Below are 20276 nucleotides of genomic sequence, written 5' to 3'. Positions count from 1 at the left end.
TTAAATATCAAATTCAAGTTGTTATCGAGGACTTTTCAGGCTAAATTCCTTAAAATTCAAGGACCCAATACAGAATAGTCTGAGACACGGATCAAGGTTAATTAATGTTTCAACACAGAGAATCTTTATAATGAGAACTAGCAGGCTTTACAGAGAGAGGCTTGAATGTGTGAACACACACTCACTTAATTGTGCTGTGGTGTTACAGTGATGACATGCAGGAAGCAGAACATAACCTTCACACTGACGTAAAGTGAGAATACATTACAAGAACCCAACATATATAACTTCAAGCATTTTCAATTAACGACTTCTATTTATCTCCTAACATTCAAGGCCTTGATTTTTTTCCCCTTCAAATTCACAAACTGTCAAGGATTTCAAGGAGCGACTAGGAGGAAAAGATAGTGGAGATGAGGCGCACAGAAGAGTAGAGACGCCATAATTATACATTTTGATCGTATTATTAAAAACCTCTAGAACCCACACGCATCGGTGTCATATTACACAACACACCACAAAAGGGCATGCTAATCATGTAGCAGTCATGCAGCGTACCCACTTAACGGGACGAAGCTCTGCTAAAAGCACATCATAACTATTTTTACCTAAACAAAACCCATTTTTAACACCAAGGGGAGGAGAGGAGAGGAGAGCAGAGGAGAGGAGAGGAGAGGAGGAGAGGAGAGGAGAGGAGGAGAAACAAAGCTGTAAAGTTGAAGAAGTAATCACATGAGACAGAGAGGACAGTAGAAGGAACATGGGGAGCGAGCCAAACCTAATATTGAATACATAGATCAGGCCTGACAGGCCATTTTCACTCTGTCACTATAACTCAGTTAGTGTGGGCTGAAATGGAACAAAAGCTCGGATACAAAACATTTCACCCAGTACAGACCAACAGGCTGTGAAGACGGATACATGGCTGAAAAAGCTGATGATCAAACTCAACTCTTAAAGTAAAGATTTTCCATCAGTTTCGTTCCAGATAAGATTACTTCCATCCAGACATTAGTTAGTAATTAACTAGTTGTTGGAGCACAATGGTCGGGAGGCGGACTGATAAGGAAGCAGCAACTAATCTTGCTGTCAGTGTCCTTGTGTCAACAAATAGAGCAAACACGTGCAGCACAGGCATAAACACACACACAGTACAAGTGAGTGACCTTCAATGTAGACACACACACAGAAGCACACTTAAGACTCACATACACACAGGTAAGAGGCCTACCTGCCAAAAGCAGTGCTGGAGATTTTCCTGTTGGGGCTAGAAAAAGAAAGAGAAAACAAAACGAAAGACATTTTTATTACAGTGAATTGCCATGGATACGTCTAGACTCACAACAATGCACTGGAAACTAACTGCTGATGGCAATTAAGATTTGGGCTGTACAGTGTGGCAGACATGTAGCAAAGAGAGAGAAAGAAACACCGAAGGACAAGCCAATGATAATACAATTTCACTCCTGGTTCAGTGAGCGGGGGTTTCTGTCAGCTCAGCAACTGTCTCAGGGGGACAAAAGCCCAAAGGCTCTTTCAGTCTGACGTGTATCACTGTGCTGGATTTCACATTGGATTGACAAAAATGAGCAAACATACTGCAGGGTCACACAAGAGACAGCTAAATTAATACAGTAAAGAATATACAGAGTCTGCGCATGTTTCTTTCTATGATGTGTCAACCCAAATTTGATTGGGGTAATGTTTTTAGGGGTTACACCTATGATAATAGCTACTTTTTGACAATATAAAGGCCATTTTATGACACTTATATCGTGATACTATTATAGAATAATTATCAATAAGTACACCCTTTCAAAGAGCAATCACCATCTCATTCTTAACGGTCAGTCAATGGAACTGTGAAAAAAAACGTAGAAAAATCCAAAATAAATAAAATAAAAACCACACAACCAATATGGTATAAATAAATATATACATTTAAAATATATAAATAAAAAACAACAACACTCAGGGGAGGTCCACATTCTTGTCTAAACAAACATGCTTGTAAAAATAACAGGCAATATTGAAGTTAGCATAAATTATCAAGGTCATGCATATTCATCGATAAGCTGATAATGTGCGATAAGTCGATAATATCATCATCATGACAGGCCTAATGAGGTTTGTAGTCCATCATGTCTTATATTATTCTCACTACTTAAAAGGTAAAAGATCAACTCTGCTTCAACAGTCATGCAAACTGTGAAGAAGCTCAAACAGGACGCATTATATTCAGTGCAAACAGCAATTGTAGGAAACAGAGTGGTGGAAAGAAATGATTGACAAGGGTGTTGAACAGGCTGATCATCAAGAAGGATCCTCTCAGCATTTAGACAGAGTAAAGTTTTACAGTGTGTATAAACCTGAGTGACAAAGGGACAAATTGTGGAGAAGTATACAGCTTTGTTTTTAGTCTCTGAACCCTCATTTATTATTGAACAACATTTCTGTGGTGAAGTACTTGTGCTCTCTGTCTGTCTTTGCTGCATTTACATTCAAAATCAACTAATTAAAACATTTGCCTTTAATTTCTGTCACTTTTTGCACTTTTGACTTGGTGCTACCGATCTATCAGTCACAATCATTCTTCTTTTTCTATGCGTTATTTTCAAATGAACCAAACTCCACTCACTGTTTTATGTGTTTATTACCTGTGCTTCACTGTGGCCAGTTTAATTAAATTAATTGTGTTTGACATGCATAAGTGATCCTTTAAATATTGTATGCGTATTACTTTCTAATTGCTTAATTGAAAAAGCTCCTTCCTCTGTCCTTTCTGAATCCACTTAGTCTTGCTTTTAATCCTTTACTCCTTGGATTAATCTATATGATGCCTTGTTTTTAGACAGTTTCATATTCATCCACGACCTGCTGCCCATGCCTTCATACAAATCTTCCTTCCTCATCAAAATCCATTCCCTCCACCATCCTAGCCCAGCCTGTGTCTACTTGCTACGAGCTCACTCCATTTTAAAATAATTCTTCCAATCAATTTCCCTCTCCCGTTCTTTCTCTTTCCACTCTCTAACTCTTCCTTTCTTTCTGCACATCTCTGATTCATTATTCATAAAGGAAAAGCATGGGTCTAATCAGGAGGGGCATGTTGGATTATTTCTCCGGGGAGAAATCCTGCTGAGTCAGCAGAGAGGCTCAATCCATGTAACAAAGAAAGAAAGCGACTCCACCATTCACACTACAGTCAAACACATTGTTCTACAACATATAATCTTCTGAAATAACTCTGTGCGTGCTTGTATGTGAACTTGTGTTTGCAGGTGGACAGTAGAGCTATTGCTGGTCACCACGGATTATGTTTCCAATAATAGATTCCCTATCACAATGGTGGATGAGGTAAGCACAGGAGTAACAGCCTTATATAACAATCAATTAGTGTTTGTGTACATAGTTGTTCATGCATTAAACAGAAGGAGGGACACTTAAAAAACTCCCCTGTAACAATATTACATCATTGTTATTACATATTACGACCATCGCCAGTTTGCAGTATGAGTGGACCAATGCACTTTAAATCCCTCTGTGTGTATCCTGTATATACACATTATAGCTGACAGTGTGGTGCAACATTGTGGTGCATAGTTCCTGTCATGTATAATTCAGTTATCATACCCTGGTTGTGTCTCTAAACAATAGACACCAGGACAATTAATGCTCACCCTACCTGTTTTTAATTGGACGGTTCTGTTTATGGAATCAGCTATTGTGTGGCTGCTACGATATATTTCACCATATGAAGTTACATTGATTTTAATTTGACTAAAAGAGACAGGAAATATTGCAATCAGCAACTAAATGTTGACTGGATTATAGGCATAAAATGGTGGTCAGCAGGAAATGTTTGAAAACAGGAAAACAGCAAAAAATGTCTTAACTCCCAAAGTTACCTCTGTTCTCCACTTGCACAATGTAGTGTGATGTATATTAGCTTACAAACTGCATGTCCTTTTGCCTCCAGTGCCTTCAGTATACATCTATAATTATGTCAGTGCTTTTTCATCCATAATTTAGTTAGAATACTTCACTTTTCTCAGTTAACTTGTCTATATTTTGTTTAGTTTACCATTCGCTTTTGTATATAGTGTTTTTAACACACACCTAATATCACGCAACTTTAGCATGTTGTTAGTTGCTAACGTAGCTAACAGTTATCCATCTTTCTAAATATGAAGAAATAGCCTTATAGCCTACTGTAGAGTTGGCACTGGAAAGATGATCTGCAGTTCGTTAGGTGGATATACATCATACTAGATGGAGCATTGTGTTTGTACGGACAACTTGCATTTAGTGGGGGCAGATATTGTGTCATACTGTTGTGTATGTGTCCTACCTGTTAGCCTTGAGGTTTTTGAGGCGAGCCTCCAGGTCATTGAGCAGGTTGACCTTTTTGCTGCACTGAGAACAGTAGACATCCATCAGTTCACCAGTGTAATGCTGACGCACCTTACGAGGAGTTTGGCCTGCACTGTGAACAGACACACACACACACAGTTTTTTATCTTTGGATAAGAAGAAGTCATCTTACATTTAACTGCTTTTGATTACAAGTACAGGTGTAAACATTTGACCATTTTAGTGTGTAGAGAAGAAAGGCTGACATAAAACAATGCCGCCTGTGCCAAGACACCTAGAACATTGATCTAGCTATCCACTAAATAACAGCAATAAAAACTGGCACCGAGAGAGAAAGAGATGTAAAAGACTGAGAAGGAGAGAAGGAAAACTATCTATCAGATGATCCACATTTCCTGGGACAAAAATTCTGATAATAATAATATTGATAATTGTGCGATAAGTGTGCGGGTCAATCCTGCTCCACTGCTTTTTTCTAATCACACATAGAGCTGATCTCTATAAAAACCTGAATTGAATGTAATAATGAATTTATTACATGTAGCGTTTTATGTGTTCCTGGAAAAGCACGGTGTAGCTTCCTCTTCACAAATGAAATTAAAAGGACCTGACATTGTGATGATCTGCAGGGAGGGATTTTGTGATATGGAGAGGGCAGAAAAGATTACCTGCATGTTGTGAGAACTGCCGGTAGCGTTCAGTACCAGCCTCCTTAAAGCACTGGTATCGATATCTCAATGTTTTTTGACAACACTAAAAGGTAGCAACACTCGAAGCAAGACAGCAAAACAATGGCCTTATTACCAAACTTTTAAGGTTTTAAGATACACACCTTGATTTTAATATAGCTTCCAATAACTCCCCCAAAATCCCATTATTTTCTCCCAGCTCACTGTTCATATAAGTCAACACAGTTCCCACACAGTTGAGGTTTTAAATCTCAACCTCAGACTCTCAAAATGTTTGCTTTGAGAGGCACTATACCAAAATTAGTGAGTGCACCTTTAACCCACTTTGTACTGTAGTTTTTCAAACTTCTTTCCCATGCTGAGTTTTCTGAGGCTTCTTGTAAATCCGGGCCTCATTTTGAATTTAAATCCCCATGCCAACTCCATCTGGTGAGTTTTGTCTGCTTGGTATGCGTGGAAGGAGCATGGAGCAGTATTGCCAGTCTATCAGCCAGGAGACTTAATCCCATTAAACACAGACCTTTGATGAATATTAATGTGGCCTTAAGGGTAAAAACTCCTTAGCTACACTTTTACAGTCAAGACTCAGAATAATATGAGTCAGGTAAGGATTCAGAGAGGAGCATCAAGTCCATATTTAATAGAGGTGAAGCTACAGCAGCTGGTCAATGTCCTCATAATGACTTAACATGAATTAAACTACACTTAGCAGCACGGTGGTTCCCAACCCATGGTCTGCAGACCGGCACTGAGCCACAAAACATTTGCTACTGGGCCTAGAGGAAATGCTATGATCATCAAGAAACCTGAATAATTGAACAATTAGAAAGACATTCATAGCTAATTAAGGCTATTTATAGACTAATTACATTGCCCTTTTGGTTTGTCGGTACTATCGCTCCCTGTCACACCCCAAAACAATTGGACACTATTAGTAGGTCATTAGTACATGTGGTAATCAATTTGTCTACCTACTAGTGTCCCACTCAGCATTCACACATGAAGACATGTTTCTTTGTCTGTCTCTCTCTCACCTAGAGGGAACAGATGACCCGAGGTCGGAGTATCCGTTGGTGCGAATCTCGTCGTCTGGGCAGGGGCTGCAGTAGGGAATGTAGTCCGGTTCCTCTCCTACTCCGTAGTCCTCAAACTGCTCCTCGTTCAGAGAAGCCGAGGAACGCGTCGATAGGTCGGAGGTCACTGAGATGCTGGTTTGACCACACCTGAGGAAAAAGCGGAGGGGGTTGGTGTTATACTTACATAGACTCTTTATTTTGAGTGGCAAACTAACAATGACATATGATTACATTCAGGAGCCCCTGGTATATCATACTTTTAATTCAGTATATAAGATACATTTTCCCTCAAATATCACTTAGACTAGACTGATACATGTACATTCAGACTTAACTATTTTTAGTAGTAAAAGATCATTATAGTCTGAGAGATAATTTCAGAGAGCCTGGGGAAAAAAATGAAAGGAACAGACATATTTCCCCATGAATTAGGTTCTCTACGGTATGCAGCACTGGATCAAGGAGCGCAATCGAACATGGACTGAGGTAAGATTTAGAGACAGTCAGACAGAAGTAATAAAAGATGGAACAGGGCTTACTTCTCCCCAGGAAAAAACAGATCCCCCAGTACGTCCTCCTTGTCTCCCGGTCTGATCAGGCCTTCAGAGGTGTCTGACCCTTGGGTGCTTTCCACAGCACTGTCTCTGTCTGATTCCCTCTCCCTGCCCTCGTCTGCCACCTCCTCCTCTGGCTCCTCCACCTCTCCTGGGAACAGCTGGCACTCAGGGACGGGGTCAGGATCAACCCGTGTGCACATGATGACCGGACAAACCGGCTCCTCCTCAATCTCAATACCCTGGGGAAGAGAGGAATAGGGAGAGAAAAAGGTGTTCTCATGAGTATGTTTAGAAACAACTTTACAGACGCTGTCCTGTTAAACAAAAACATCTCGTGCAGATAGGGCCGGGTTGTATGGCTATAGTTTTAGGTCATATTGTGATGTATGATATATACCTCGATTATCAAATTATCCGTATTCTTTTTGAGTGATTGCAAGCCCGCTTCCGAACATCACAAGACTGATTTCAACCGTCAATGCAGACATAGCAAAACAAAATGACATAAAAGACACAGGGGGAGACTCTAATGGGGGGAAATCAGTGTTAGTGTCTTGTATCTGCAGAGACCCTGCAGCCGTCTGCCTGTGTTTCCTTTTTTCTCAGTTTTTTGCTGCTCGGGATGCTTTACCAACCCGTAATGTTGGTATTTGATGTCCTGGGACTGAGATTCAACCAAGTTTACGAACATCTTGGCCAAATCCTACCGATTCTACCTTTAAGTTTAATAGTCTTTGAATTATTTTAATATGATGTGAGGTTCAGTGAGATTTGCACAGAAATATCCGGTTGAAATGTCCTTCAGCGGGATACTTTCAACTTTAATCCTTTGAGAACATGTCAGAGCCTGTGCCTTTTAACTTTATTTTTGAGTAAGAAGTTGAACCAGTATTCTGCAGCCAAGGGTTAAAGACTTTACAGTGTTTAAAGTGTGGAGAAAAATTTGAATCCTTCCTATTTCAATATCTTGCAAATTCATATTTTCAGACAGTGGAATTCACAAATCAAGGCTGTTACAAGTGTTGTCAGTAACACTTGTGGATTCTGGTTTAGGGTGGATTTCCCATTTAGTAAATTCCTTCACTGTGGGAATGGTCTTACGTTGACAAGTGGGGGTGTAGAGGGCTTGAAGGGTGAAAGGGCAACAGGTCAAAAGTCATAAGTCCCGCTCCATCTAGTTTCATTCTTCAGCGGCTCAAATCTGGTCTAACGCAACAGAGAACAAGGACTTTTCTCAGCATGACTGAACAGCTGAGACACGCAGCAGCATGAAGGAGGTGGGCAGGTGACGAGGTAATCAGAGAGGAGAGGCTCATGTGTTGGGTAGTGAGCAACAGAAAAGTGGAGAAACAGGCACGGATGGTGGTATGGACAGAGCTGGTGAAGAAGAATAAGTACAGAATAGAAGAAAACAGCTAACGAGTGAGGAGAAGAAAAATAGGGCACGGGGGAACAAAGCCGAGAAGAAATGAAAGGAATTATCAAAACAGAGTGGGGCTGAGATTAGACGAGAGTGTGAAAGCTGCAGAAAAGATGTAGGTGAGGCAGAGATAACAGTCAGGTCGGTATTCGACAACATTACAGACTAATAAAAGATTTAATAAAAGAAAAGATTCAGACAGCTCTCTGTCTCTCATACACACAACCCTGATGTTTCATCCTTAAATCTCCACTGATACAGAAACTGTGAACTGTGAATTTCTAACCCCTTACTGAAACATTTAAATAATACAGCACGATTTGTATTTGAACCCTTCCTTTAGCCCATTAAGACCAAATGTTTCTCCCTTTCGAGGCTGATGTCGTGAGTGTGTTTTGGATGATGTTGTCACATTCAAGATGTGACTGAGGAAATGCATTGTGATGTGTTAATTGACATTAGAGCAAAGGCAATCATTTCCAATTAAAGCCGAAGTCTTAAGCTCTTAAATGTTTGTAATCTCCAAAAGGCTGAGAAATAAAGGTTTTTGTGAATGTTGACAATTGTGTCAAGTCTTTTACAAAGTCCTTTTTAGTTTTTAGGAGGTGTTTTCAAACGATGCCTTAGGTTTTAGATGACATCGCCCTAGGTCTTAATGAGTTAAAAGAGGAAAAATGTTTTGTCTAAAATGACTTGTGTGGCACTGTCAGGTGGAAATGGTGCTGCCTTTATGTGTGTTTGTTTTTAAAGTTATTTCCTTTTTTCAACTCTATTTTTCCTCAGTGCGTTTTAAAAATGTGCTTAATAAAAAAAACCTTTTACTTACTCTACTTACTTTATTTTGAGTAATTATTTTTCAAGTAAAAACTTAAAGTTGTTTATATAATGGGTGGCTGTCCTAGTGGAATACAAAGTTGTTCTCAAGTGTCAATAAATGAGAAAGCAAATAAATAAATGGGCTGTAATATAACAAGCCATTGGGCCTCGTTGCTTAATTAGAAAAGGAAGATTGTGCATGCAGATCCAAAATAATAATTAAAAAAAAACAATAAAGTTGGTTTGAAGCCTCATTGAAATGAAAAACAAGAAAAAGCTCTCTTGGCAATTTTGGCCTGTTGAGTCTTGCCATGACTGATGAGATGGTCTGTAAACTACATCCTGGTGTAATTTGAATGCTGTTCAGAGAAGATTATCTGCTCATATCTGAATTATGTACTGTATTCATAATCATTTACATCCCTATCCTACACGCAACAAACACACACAGACACACAGACACACACACACACACACACACACACACACACACACACACACACACACACAAACACACACACACGCACACACGTTCATGCCTGTGCACAACTAAATTAAAAAACTACCAATTCATCTCATAAACTGAGGCTTTGTGCTGTAACAAAGAGCCGACGTGGGGTCTGGAGCTGAGTCACAGAGAATAAAAAGAAGGGGAAAGGTCTCTTTAGCATTCCTCAGACCAGTCTCTTTATTTCCCTGCAGCAGAATAAGAAACAGTGAGAGGCACGAAAACAGGCAGCCCCCCCTCTGCACTGCAGCACAACAATTAAAGAAACTGAACAAGCTAACACAGCGGGGAAGTTTAACACCTGATGTGCTCGTTCTGAGGAGGAGAGTAGAGGAGCTTTTCATGTAGGGCTAGCCCACATAATAACAACAAGCAAAGTTAGAACTAATCAAAATATAGAACAGAGCCCTTCAACATGAGTTCAAAAGGTGATATCAGATTGATGACATCAGATTGTTACATTGGCTGGAAAGGATAATTTCATTGGAAAAAAACAAATTTTCTCATCAATGAAGCAATAATATCCTCAAAAATGTTTAATATTCTTACACCGTAAAGTCTGACAGTGACTTAACTTAAAAACGAATAATTCTAAATTGTTAAAACTTTTTAGCTCGTAAAACTTAAATTGAATAGTCTGCGTTACTTACCTCTGAGGGATTCGGTTTGGTACTTTTTCAGTAAAGTCAACTTTTATAATTTACAGTAGGTTTGTGAAGTTAGTTCCTTCTTTCTAATCACTCTTCAAAACTTACTTTTATAGGAAAGCTTTTTATCTTGACAGGTTGTACTATTTTTGTATTTTTTTGTTGTTTTTATATAGACTGAGTGTGCTGTTGCATCTTGTTCTGTCGAGCACTTTGTAACAGCGATTTGTGTTATACAGTAACGTCTATTTTTACTATTTAGAATAACAGTCAGGTTAAAGTTATTAATAGCTTCATTCTCATAACTACTGTACGTGTGTTACACAAATACAATATGCCCAGTAAAGTCTCATTTTTAAGTATTTAAAGAGGATCATTTTCTCTCTGTTTAGGTGAATGCGTGTCGAGTACTCAAGTGTTCAGACACAGAAACGATACCTGTTGAGCAGTCAGTCAAGAAGGAGGAGAAGAGAAGCACATGTGCCATCATTTAGACTGCTAATTAAAGCCGTTCTGACAGCTTTTGTTTCAGGCAAAGACACTAATGGACAATAATACCCTACAGTGTGTGTGTGTGTTTGTTTTGAAACAGAAGTACTTTGCACTCTGACAGTCTGATGAGAGCAATAAAAACGTTATGATGGAGGGAGGAGCTGTGTGTGTGTTTACAGTTGGCCTCTATCTGTACCTGCCAGTTATAGAAAAAGCCTTGGGGCTGCAACGGCCAAAACATGAGCCTGCAGATTGTTTTGAGTTGTTTGATTCCCCGGAGTACAAACACAGCTAACCTGCCAAACAGCACCTAACCTGCCAGTGGCCTTTAAATTTTGCTTGTGCTTTCAAATGCAGCAGCTGTGTCTGAAGCGCCTTCACATCACCCTTTGGCCAAAGCAGGATTTTTATCGCCATTAAATGTTTGCTGCTTGGAACAAGGCACCTCTGGTCAGACAGAAGGGGGATACTGTGCTGCAGCACTGGACCATATGAGAAAACTGATGCATTTTCTGAGCATTAAAGCATGTAAACATATTTTCGAAGTTACCCAAAATAAAACTATGAACCTCAAAATGAGCATAATATGTGTTCTTTAATGTTTATGGTGCCTTATGGTCAGATTATCTGTATTAAGTGAAAGAGAATCTATACTGTATCGTGCTTGGACAACATTCATGTCCATGGATTTCGTTTCTCAGATGTAAAGACATTTACAGGAGAGGAACAGGAAAGATGTAATAAATAAATCAATAAATAAATAATTATTCAGCTTTACATCATTACACTGCGCGGCGTGCATGCTGTTGTACACATTTTTATTTCATATTTTGCCTTAAATAAAATCAGGAGAAGATTTCCGATCTCTCTGTGAGTCTGTTGCTGCAGGGTCTGACCTAGTTAAAATACAGACATCCTATCATTTCTTTCCTTCTTTCCTTCCCACTCTCCCAGGTGAGACTAATGTCAGAAGAGGAAAAAGATAGAGAGAAGAAGAAGACGTAAAAAAAAAATCAGGCTCTCTCTGAGATGAGAAATTCAGGCTGACTGAACAGACCTTTTCTGTGTGTTTGTGGTCAAGTCAGGTGTTAATTTAAGAGTAGAACATGAATGTGTACTGTACATCATGCTTAGCCAAACCCTGTCCAGGTGCTGAGTATAAAGCCGAGCTTCTCTTTCATCAATCATCACTGAATCCCTCACATGTGGGATTTATTACACATAGTTTTTTTTTTACATGTCATGTGTGGCAGAATAAGCATGCGTATGCCGTGAACTCTCTCTGGAAAAAGACTGGTCAGGCACTATTTACGAAGATAGTCAGCGCAGATTTTCCAGGTAGAGAAACAGTTGTGCAGCAAGAATAGTTATGTATGAGCTGGAGTAAAGAGGAGACTCCAACACAGCCAGACTCTCTGAGAAAAATGTATTATTAACATCTACTGCAGCTATAAAAGAAATGTAAGTGGGGAGAACAGAGGTGGATGGATGGATGGATTCATGGATAGATGGAGGGATAGATTCATAGATACAGAAAGTGAAGAGCAGGGACTCTCGTCACTTTTCTATGGGAAGTTGAAGAGAAAGAGAGTGAGGGAGAAATATCACCAAATGTCAAGTGGACAGAAGTGAGTCAGAAAACATCAGAGGCAACTTAAACTAACACAATAAACACAACTTCTGAAATCTGTTTGAAGTAACTGGAAAATAATCTGACCTCTCAATTAACTCTCAGCTAAACTTGGCAGTGAGCATGGACGGTGGGCATAGATGGAAGTTTATGTAACATGAATGATGACTACTACTCAAACCATGTTGACACAGCCCTGAAACTCAAAGTGTTGAGTAACATAGTTGTCATGCTAAAGTAATTGAGCAACATTGTGAAAGATCACATAGAAAATGGTGAGATGCAAATGATGTCACTGTATTAGAATTGCTGCTACAGTACTAGTTGCTAGGGAGGCAAACATTCATTATTTCCATGTTAGAGACAAAGTGTGTGTTTGTGTGAGAGAAAGATTTGGGACCAAACAGGTGAGACACACTGAACTATTTTATTTCCTCTGAGACGAACTCTAGTCAAATAATTAAAATTCATCCAAATACACGATGCAAATTGTCATGGACATAAATATCACAGAGGTGATTCTTACGAAGTCGCATCAACTTGGTGTTTGGAAAACGAATGCAGCCCGACTAAGAAGCAAAGTGAACAACGGACCATTGTCCCCGCAGAAATGCATGCTTGCTTATAATATTTTTCATATTCTATTCGATATTCTATTTCTGCTTCTTCATTTGCAGCACTTGCTTTTTTATCTTTTTATTTCCTTTTACTATGTTTATTGTTCTGGACCAAAACATCAAGTGAAATACCCTTACTGTGAAAACTTACTTGGCAATAAACTTGACACTAATTCTGATGACTGGCGCAATACAATGAGATGGAGCCATAATCAGTGTTAATAGTTCAGATTCAGATTCAGATTCAGACAACTTTATTTATCCCCGAGGGGCAATTCGGTTCAGCAGACTCAATTTCGTTAAAAGACAGATAAAAGGAAGAAGAGGGAGACAAACAAATCCATGTCGGGTAATCAGTATGTGGCACAGACTCTCACAGCGCATCAGTAAATAAAAAACACAGTGATACATGGCACCATAAATAAATAGCAACAGTAATTACAATAAATATAAAGTGCTTCTTAACACGTTACACTTGTGCTTATCTAAAGCAAGACTGTCCTCTCAGGAAAAACGACAGCATCAGATGTTTCCCCCCGAAACAACGTTCAAATGACAAAACCCTCTAGCGACATAAAAATTGAGACATGAGCAAAGGAGGAATTCAGGTGACTGTATTACCAACAACACAACTGTGAACAAGGCAGATGGCTGTTCATTTTACACTTCTAACAAGAATTGGTCATCGTTGTGTCTTCAGAGCATGTCCACAATAGTTCCCCAACTCCCCTTTAAGGGTACAGACCAGAGTACCAATTCAAAATAAATCAAACAGTGCCACATTTCGGTATGTCATAGCTTATCTTTAGAGTATAGAAAAGAAGAGAAAGACCAATACATCGCCCCTACAACAAGTCACAGTGAGTCAGGGAAATGCTCACTGCAATATTTGTACTGAAAAATACAAAGCTGAGCCGTGCAACATGTCTAACCTGAGGAAACAACTGGTCAAACAGAAAATATTAAAGCTGAAGCTTGTGCAGTGCTCGACAGTCCTGAAGTTCCCTGTAGCTCTCACAGCTGACTTTAGCACAACATTAATTAGCTCATTAATGTAGCGTGAAGCCCCTTTATGAACGGGGAAACCTTAAGTCAGGCATCAACAATTCATTGGTATCTTGAGGTAATTAATTAGCTAGTTGGAGAAGTTGCTGCTAGAGATAACTAGATTTTTCCACTGTCTCGAATGATGTTATGTTAGCATTTTTACTTGTGTTACCCAAAACCCAGCTACTGGCTGCATCTGAAATTGTTTACCGACAATCTGTTTAGTATACTACAACAATACCTGAGATGTTTTACTATGTCTGAAGCCTTAACCAAAAGCACATGAATTGCGTAGTATTTACTGGCAAATACAATAGCATAAAAGCACTGCACTTCCTCTACTTTGGATAAGGCTGACGAGACGCTGCAACAATGTATTGCTGCTTTTAATAATTTTCCTTTTGAAAGGTGTATTTTTATATTTTGTCAAATAATGTGCTGATATTACATCAGTTTCTACAGTTTAGTGCAGTTATCTAGAGGATAGTGCCACTCACTCAAGAGTCACTTCCAGGTCTCTGAGCAGCTTAATCTTTCGAAGTACTACAAACTTTGGATTTTGTCATTTCATTTGGAGGAATTTTCCTGCTACTACTGCTAGAAGAGTAAAGTAATCTACATTCATTCATGTGAAAAAGTTTAAGAAAATTTAGTTCATTCTGTTTCTTTCTCTTCACACAAGGAATTTGATAGCTTTTTTTAGTAGCTAATCAGTGTATTTCCACTTGGCAGCCATATACTGTTGTATACAATAAAAGCTTACATGCACACACACACACACACACACACACACACACACACACACACACACACACACACACACACACACACACAGTGACAGGCAGAGTGACATTAACTAATTACCTACTGAGAGGCAAATTAACTTGAGATTAGTGTTCAAACATGAAGTCATCAAAGACCCAAACTGTTTATCAAGTTCAACAACAACAGCAGCAGCAGGAACAGGATTGTTGCAGCCATCATTAAAAAGATAGACTCCCGATCCACCTCTTCTCACACCCCTTTAGTGTGTGCTGAGTGCTGAGGGTCAATACCATTTTAGTGCTGAACATATCATTTATCTGCCCCTCTGGCACACTGGAGAATTATGTGGATGACCATGCATTTCAAGGCGCTATTGATCTCGATGTAAAAAGTGGGAGATGGCTGCTAGCCCATGACTGGGTAAGAAAATACAACCTGAACATCTTATTTTCTCATCTGAAGAGTGACATGTGTAGGTTAGTTTCACTGTTTGTTGTCAACGTTTGCAGAATTTTACAGGAAAACATCTCAATTGCCAGCAGATAACGCAATAAATATTAATAAAATACATAAAAATCAAGGAAAGTGTTGATGCAATTTGATCTACATTAGATATTTAATTAATTAAAAACATTCTGCATTTGAAGAAGTTGAAGCTTCATCTGCCAAAAGAGATGCAGCAGTCTTTAAAGATCTTAGCACTCTATTGAGGACCGCCCTCTAAGAATATTTAAGGAACATGTTTGTGGTTTGGGCAATACTAGATTAAAGGAATTATGCAGCTTATAGGGATTTAAAACGTGTTGTTGTCTTTTTGTTGTATAACCATCTTGTTGCTGTACAATGAAGCAAAACAAATGTTGTGCAAAAAGACAGAGAGGACAAAACAGAGATGGAGAGCTGCAGCAGTGTGGGCTGGAATTGGATGAGCGGACACATGAACTGACATCGACTGGATCGATCCACACTCTCACGAAGCTTTGATTTAGCATGAGTCAGCAATCAAAAGGAGAAGAGTGAGGGAGAAATTGAAAATGGGGGGAATATAGAGAAATGGAGGGAGAGAAAACAGAAAGAGATAGAGGAGAGAGAAACAGAGAGAAAGAGACACAGCAGTCTCTCTGCTTGTGTTTGTCAGACCGGGCTCCAGAGATAAGAGGCGTTTCTCTGCAGAGGCTTCATCTCGCTCTCTTTGTTCTTTTCATCCTCTCTTACTCTCTCTTTCCGTCATTCTTCTAAGCCCTGAGCTGCTCAAATGCTGCCACCACAGAAATATTCACCTATAAAGTGAAACGTTTAATGCTCCTGCTCTGATATTCAGCTTTTTGACTCTGTCACCCATGGCTCTTCTGTCACTCTGAGCTTCAAATCTCACCAGTGGGTAACAAGAAGCACTGAGACAGGCGGGCATAAGAGGCTTTACAGAACCTAAAAGGGATATTCTAATTCACAAAAGCTGAAATGGTTAGTTGATTATTTGATTATCATTTCAAGAATTATTTGAAGCGAAAAACCCCAACATTGGTTGGTTCCGGCTTCTAATATGTGGGGATTTGATGCTTTTCTTATAAAAAATATTATATTATAATACATATTTTGAGCTTCTGAAGTGCTCTTTAAAGATGTCACCTTTGGCTTGGGGAAACTGTTATTAGGGCCCGAGTGCTTGCCAGCGCGAGGACCTATTGTATCTGTAAGGATTATTTTTTTCCTCCCAAACGATCGCATATTTGGCGGCCTGAACATACCCCAAAACTCACCAAACTCGGAACATACGTCACATGTGGTGAAAAATTTGATAACTCAACATGATTGGGGGTGGGTGTGGCCAGGGGACTCCATAGTGCCACCTAACTTTTTTTTTTGCAAGCGGAAACAGTCTTGGATCATCATGAAATTTCTTGAAATCGACTCATGGGTCTCAAGGATTTAGCCACAAATTATTTTTCTCGGAATTTTTGATGACCTTGATGATCAACAGTTATCCAAATCTTTCGCCTCCGATATACCTGGTGGGCGTGGCAGTGCAGTCAATTTCGATGCTTGCCCATTGTAAGAGGCATCTCCATGTATGACCAGATGCACAAAATACCGCCAGGCACCGAAACCCTCAGTCCAACAGGAAGTCGGCCATTTTCATTCAAAGTCGATCCTTTGCCATAAAGCAGGAAGTCCTTATAACTTCGACATACAATTTCTCATCTACACCAAATTGCTCACACATGTAGAGGGGTGAATACGTCTATGCATCAATACTGTGTCATATCTATAGCGCCCCCTAACGTCGGGTCATGTGAAGAACAACTTTCTCTGATCTTCATGAAATTTGCAGGAGTCAAAGATTTATCCAGGAATTATTTTTGTCAGAACTTTTGCCGCAACATGAAGTCGGCCATCTTGAATGGCATGTGGCGATTTTAATTTTTCTTTAGGATGACTTTAGGCTGTTTGCAGACTCACCAAATTTGGCTCGTAGCTTCTAACCCATGAGTACGTTAATTCAATGCCACAACTGCCCTCAGGAGTGGCACAACAGCTTAGTAGCGGCCCCTAACGCCCCCCTTATGGCTTTTCCCATTTTGTACGTACCCATTTGCTGCCTCGTACTTTAACTGACTCCTCCTACAGTTTTAACACCACAGACTTCACATTCACTAAGTATCATCCTCAGACCTTGATGATTAACACTTCTCAAAAGCTTTCGCCTACGTTATACCTGGTGGGCGTGGCGGTGCGGTCAATTTCGCTGCTTTGCCATTGTAACAGGCATCTCCATGTATGGTGTGTGTTTGACACAAATTGTCCACTAGGTGGCACTGTTGTGTTTTGGGTCACACGTATCCCATTTAGGTAGGAACCTTTCCACAGGCAACGGGCGAGCAGACATCTAGGCGCGTGCCCTCCGACGGTGGCGCAGCCCGAAGTACGCAGGTCGAGGGCCCGCTCATCACTGCTTGCAGTTTTAATTGCAATTTTTTTTTTTTTAAATTTCCTTACATTTCATACACAAATAATCAAATAATCAAGAAAATTTTGAAAATCAAGAATTATGCTTTAAACCAGAAAATAATCAGCAGATAGGTGGAACTAATATTTGCATGTACACATCACCTTCAAAAAGTCTTCATTAGTTGAGCGACGATCATATTCACACAATACCACGACAGGGGAGCATACACACTCTCTGTGTACGCGTATGTGCATGTATCTGCATGCACGTCTGTATTATTCAGCTCCAGAGGTAGGCAATACTCTTCCTACGCATGCAGACACTCACACATTACACAAAGGGGAAGTAATGAGTCATATTTCACAAACATTTTGTTAAGTCAACACTGTGAAAAGTAAATGAGACACACACACTCGCCAGAAAGAACTACTGCACGAAAACACCTGAGACTGCTAAATAAAGTCTCTCTTCCTTCCTGCTCATTCATCCTTAAGTCAAAACGGTAAGTAAAACATCAACACCAGGGCTGTAAGAGCAGCTTGACACACACACCTACACATCTATAAAAACATTATGACTCCACGCTATGCAAAGTGTTCCAGTCGCACACACACACACACAAACATTTGTTTCCACCTGATTCTCAGGGGAAACAGGTAGCTGCTTGGATTACCAGGAATGTAGCCCTGGACAAAGGACAACATAGGGAGGGACTGGAGCTGCACACTGGAGACTTTGTGGAGGTATTCTCAATTAAGCCCAGCTTAGACTCAAACAGGAAACCCCAAGAGGTGAAAGAGCATGTGTGCCTTCGTTTTCTGTTGTATTTCTGTATCGACTGAAAAAGAAGAAAATGTCTTAACATGCAGAAAGATGTGGGAAGTACTTATTTCAAGCTGAAAATCTGGGTTTAGAGTGAAGATTTACATTCAAACTAGGTTTAGAAGTTGAGTAAAGGGTTAAAACCAGGTAGAAGTTACAGTGGTTAAAAAGTTAGCCCTGTTACAAGTGTTTCAAACCACATGTGTGTAGGTGTGTGTGTATGCAGTATGCCCATTGAACTAGGAGAACTTGAAATACATCCCTTGGTTATGAGCAATTGTGTTCGTGTGCGAGTTGTTGAGTGGACTGTGGTTTATCCGTTAGAACATGTCAAGACGATTTAGCTCTGTTAATTGTAGATCACAGATGCTGCAAAGCAATCGTTGCATCCTGCTGACTGCTGCACATTCAGTCAGTGCTCCACATGTGGAGGTATGTGTGTCAGTGAGTAAATGTGTGACACCACTGATCCAAAAGATAAGAGTATTTCTTAGAAACAAAAAGTAAAAAGAAAGCTAAATATTTGTTCTGGGCCTATGCTATAAAAATCCAAACACAGGCTAAACAGTCCCTGTCAATTTGAGGTGTAATTAAGAGAAGCTGTCACATAAGTCGGCAGGTGTGTGAATTCGGGTGTGTTAGTCCATTTGTCCTTGTTATGTCAAACACCTCTTCTGAACTCTAAGTGTTTGACGACTACTAACAGTATGTTTGAACAAAACTTGGTACTTCATATCAAAACAAGGAAGTAAGCATTCACCCACAGAAGTCAAACCAAAGTCATGAGCTTTGTTTTTAACCCTACAACAGACAGTGTCATACAATCCACTGGGTCTGCAGCTCATGATTATTTTCATTATATTTCTTTAACGGTATAATATAATATTATAATATATAACATTTAAGCATTGAAGTAGCACTTGCTGCATATTTTGTGGAGTTGTGTTGATTTTACCAAATGTTTCCGACAATGTTCAAGCCCAGAGAAATCTGTAATTCTATTTAATGTAAGGGTGCATTTCATTTGGCACCATGGCACTTTAATTTACGGTAAAACATCAGATGATACGGCAGAGAGTGAGGTCGGAAGTCGGCGAACATTTCTGCCTGAGTCACGTCAGATTTTCGTCGGCAATGGTGTTTGTTTAGCAATTAAGGCAACAACCATTATCCAGTTCTACTTATTGACGTCATCAAACTCCGTCTTTTGTCGTCATTGTTTTGATTGAGTGATATAGCAGAAAAAATACTGTGCGTTTAACATTCAGATGTCTTGTATTGTCTCACCAGAACCCAAGATATTTAATTAACAATGATACAAAACATAGAAAAGCAGCAAATTATCACTTTTAGGAGCTGGAACCATACATTTATTTTCCATTTTTGCTTGTTTATATTACTTAACAAATGAATCAATTGTCAAAGTTTTCAGGATTCATTCTTTACTCTAAACTTCTGAACTAATGGTTTTAGGAACACTTTAGTCATGTTTCCTTGAATTATCATCATCAATACTATAATAAGCAATTGCGAGAAGAGAAGTTACATTCATCTTTAAGGGAAAAGCACAACACCCTGACTCATATGTAGCGGAACGAACGCTTCACAACTCTGTCTCAGTCAGTGTTCAAATCTGTCGTCCTCACAGCCACAGCGTGGTGTGTCTGGCACGTTGAACGTCCTCTCTGAGTCATCACACTGACATCCAGTGAGAAGAAAAGAAAGCACCTCACTGTTTTTTTTTAACAGCGTGCATTGTCTTTTTCTTGAGCCACTGTTTGACAGCCCTCTTGCTGTTGGCCGTTGAATGGGGGCATTTAAGTGTGTCGTTAGTGGCAGGCAAAAAGCAGGTGGTCAGGCCTCTGC

The 20276-nt window shown here is 39.6% G+C and overlaps 1 protein-coding gene across 4 annotated transcripts in view; it reads right to left on the bottom strand.

The window, feature by feature from the left end:
* Nucleotides 1-20276, bottom strand: part of rab11fip4b (RAB11 family interacting protein 4 (class II) b) — a 60926-nt gene that overhangs the window by 9523 nt on the left and 31127 nt on the right. For all 4 annotated transcript variants that reach the window (XM_084345579.1, XM_084345580.1, XM_084345581.1 and 1 more), the window contains 4 exons: nucleotides 6679-6935; nucleotides 6098-6286; nucleotides 4352-4486; nucleotides 1232-1267 (listed from right to left, as the gene is read on the bottom strand). In XM_084345579.1, the coding sequence (XP_084201705.1) occupies nucleotides 1232-1267; nucleotides 4352-4486; nucleotides 6098-6286; nucleotides 6679-6935 (617 nt within the window). The remainder of the gene's footprint in view (nucleotides 1-1231; nucleotides 1268-4351; nucleotides 4487-6097; nucleotides 6287-6678; nucleotides 6936-20276) is intronic.

Source organism: Pagrus pagrus (assembly GCF_965226575.1).
Source record: "Pagrus pagrus genome assembly, chromosome: 2".
NCBI lineage: Eukaryota > Metazoa > Chordata > Actinopteri > Spariformes > Sparidae > Pagrus > Pagrus pagrus.
This window is presented reverse-complemented; position numbering and strand designations above follow the sequence as displayed.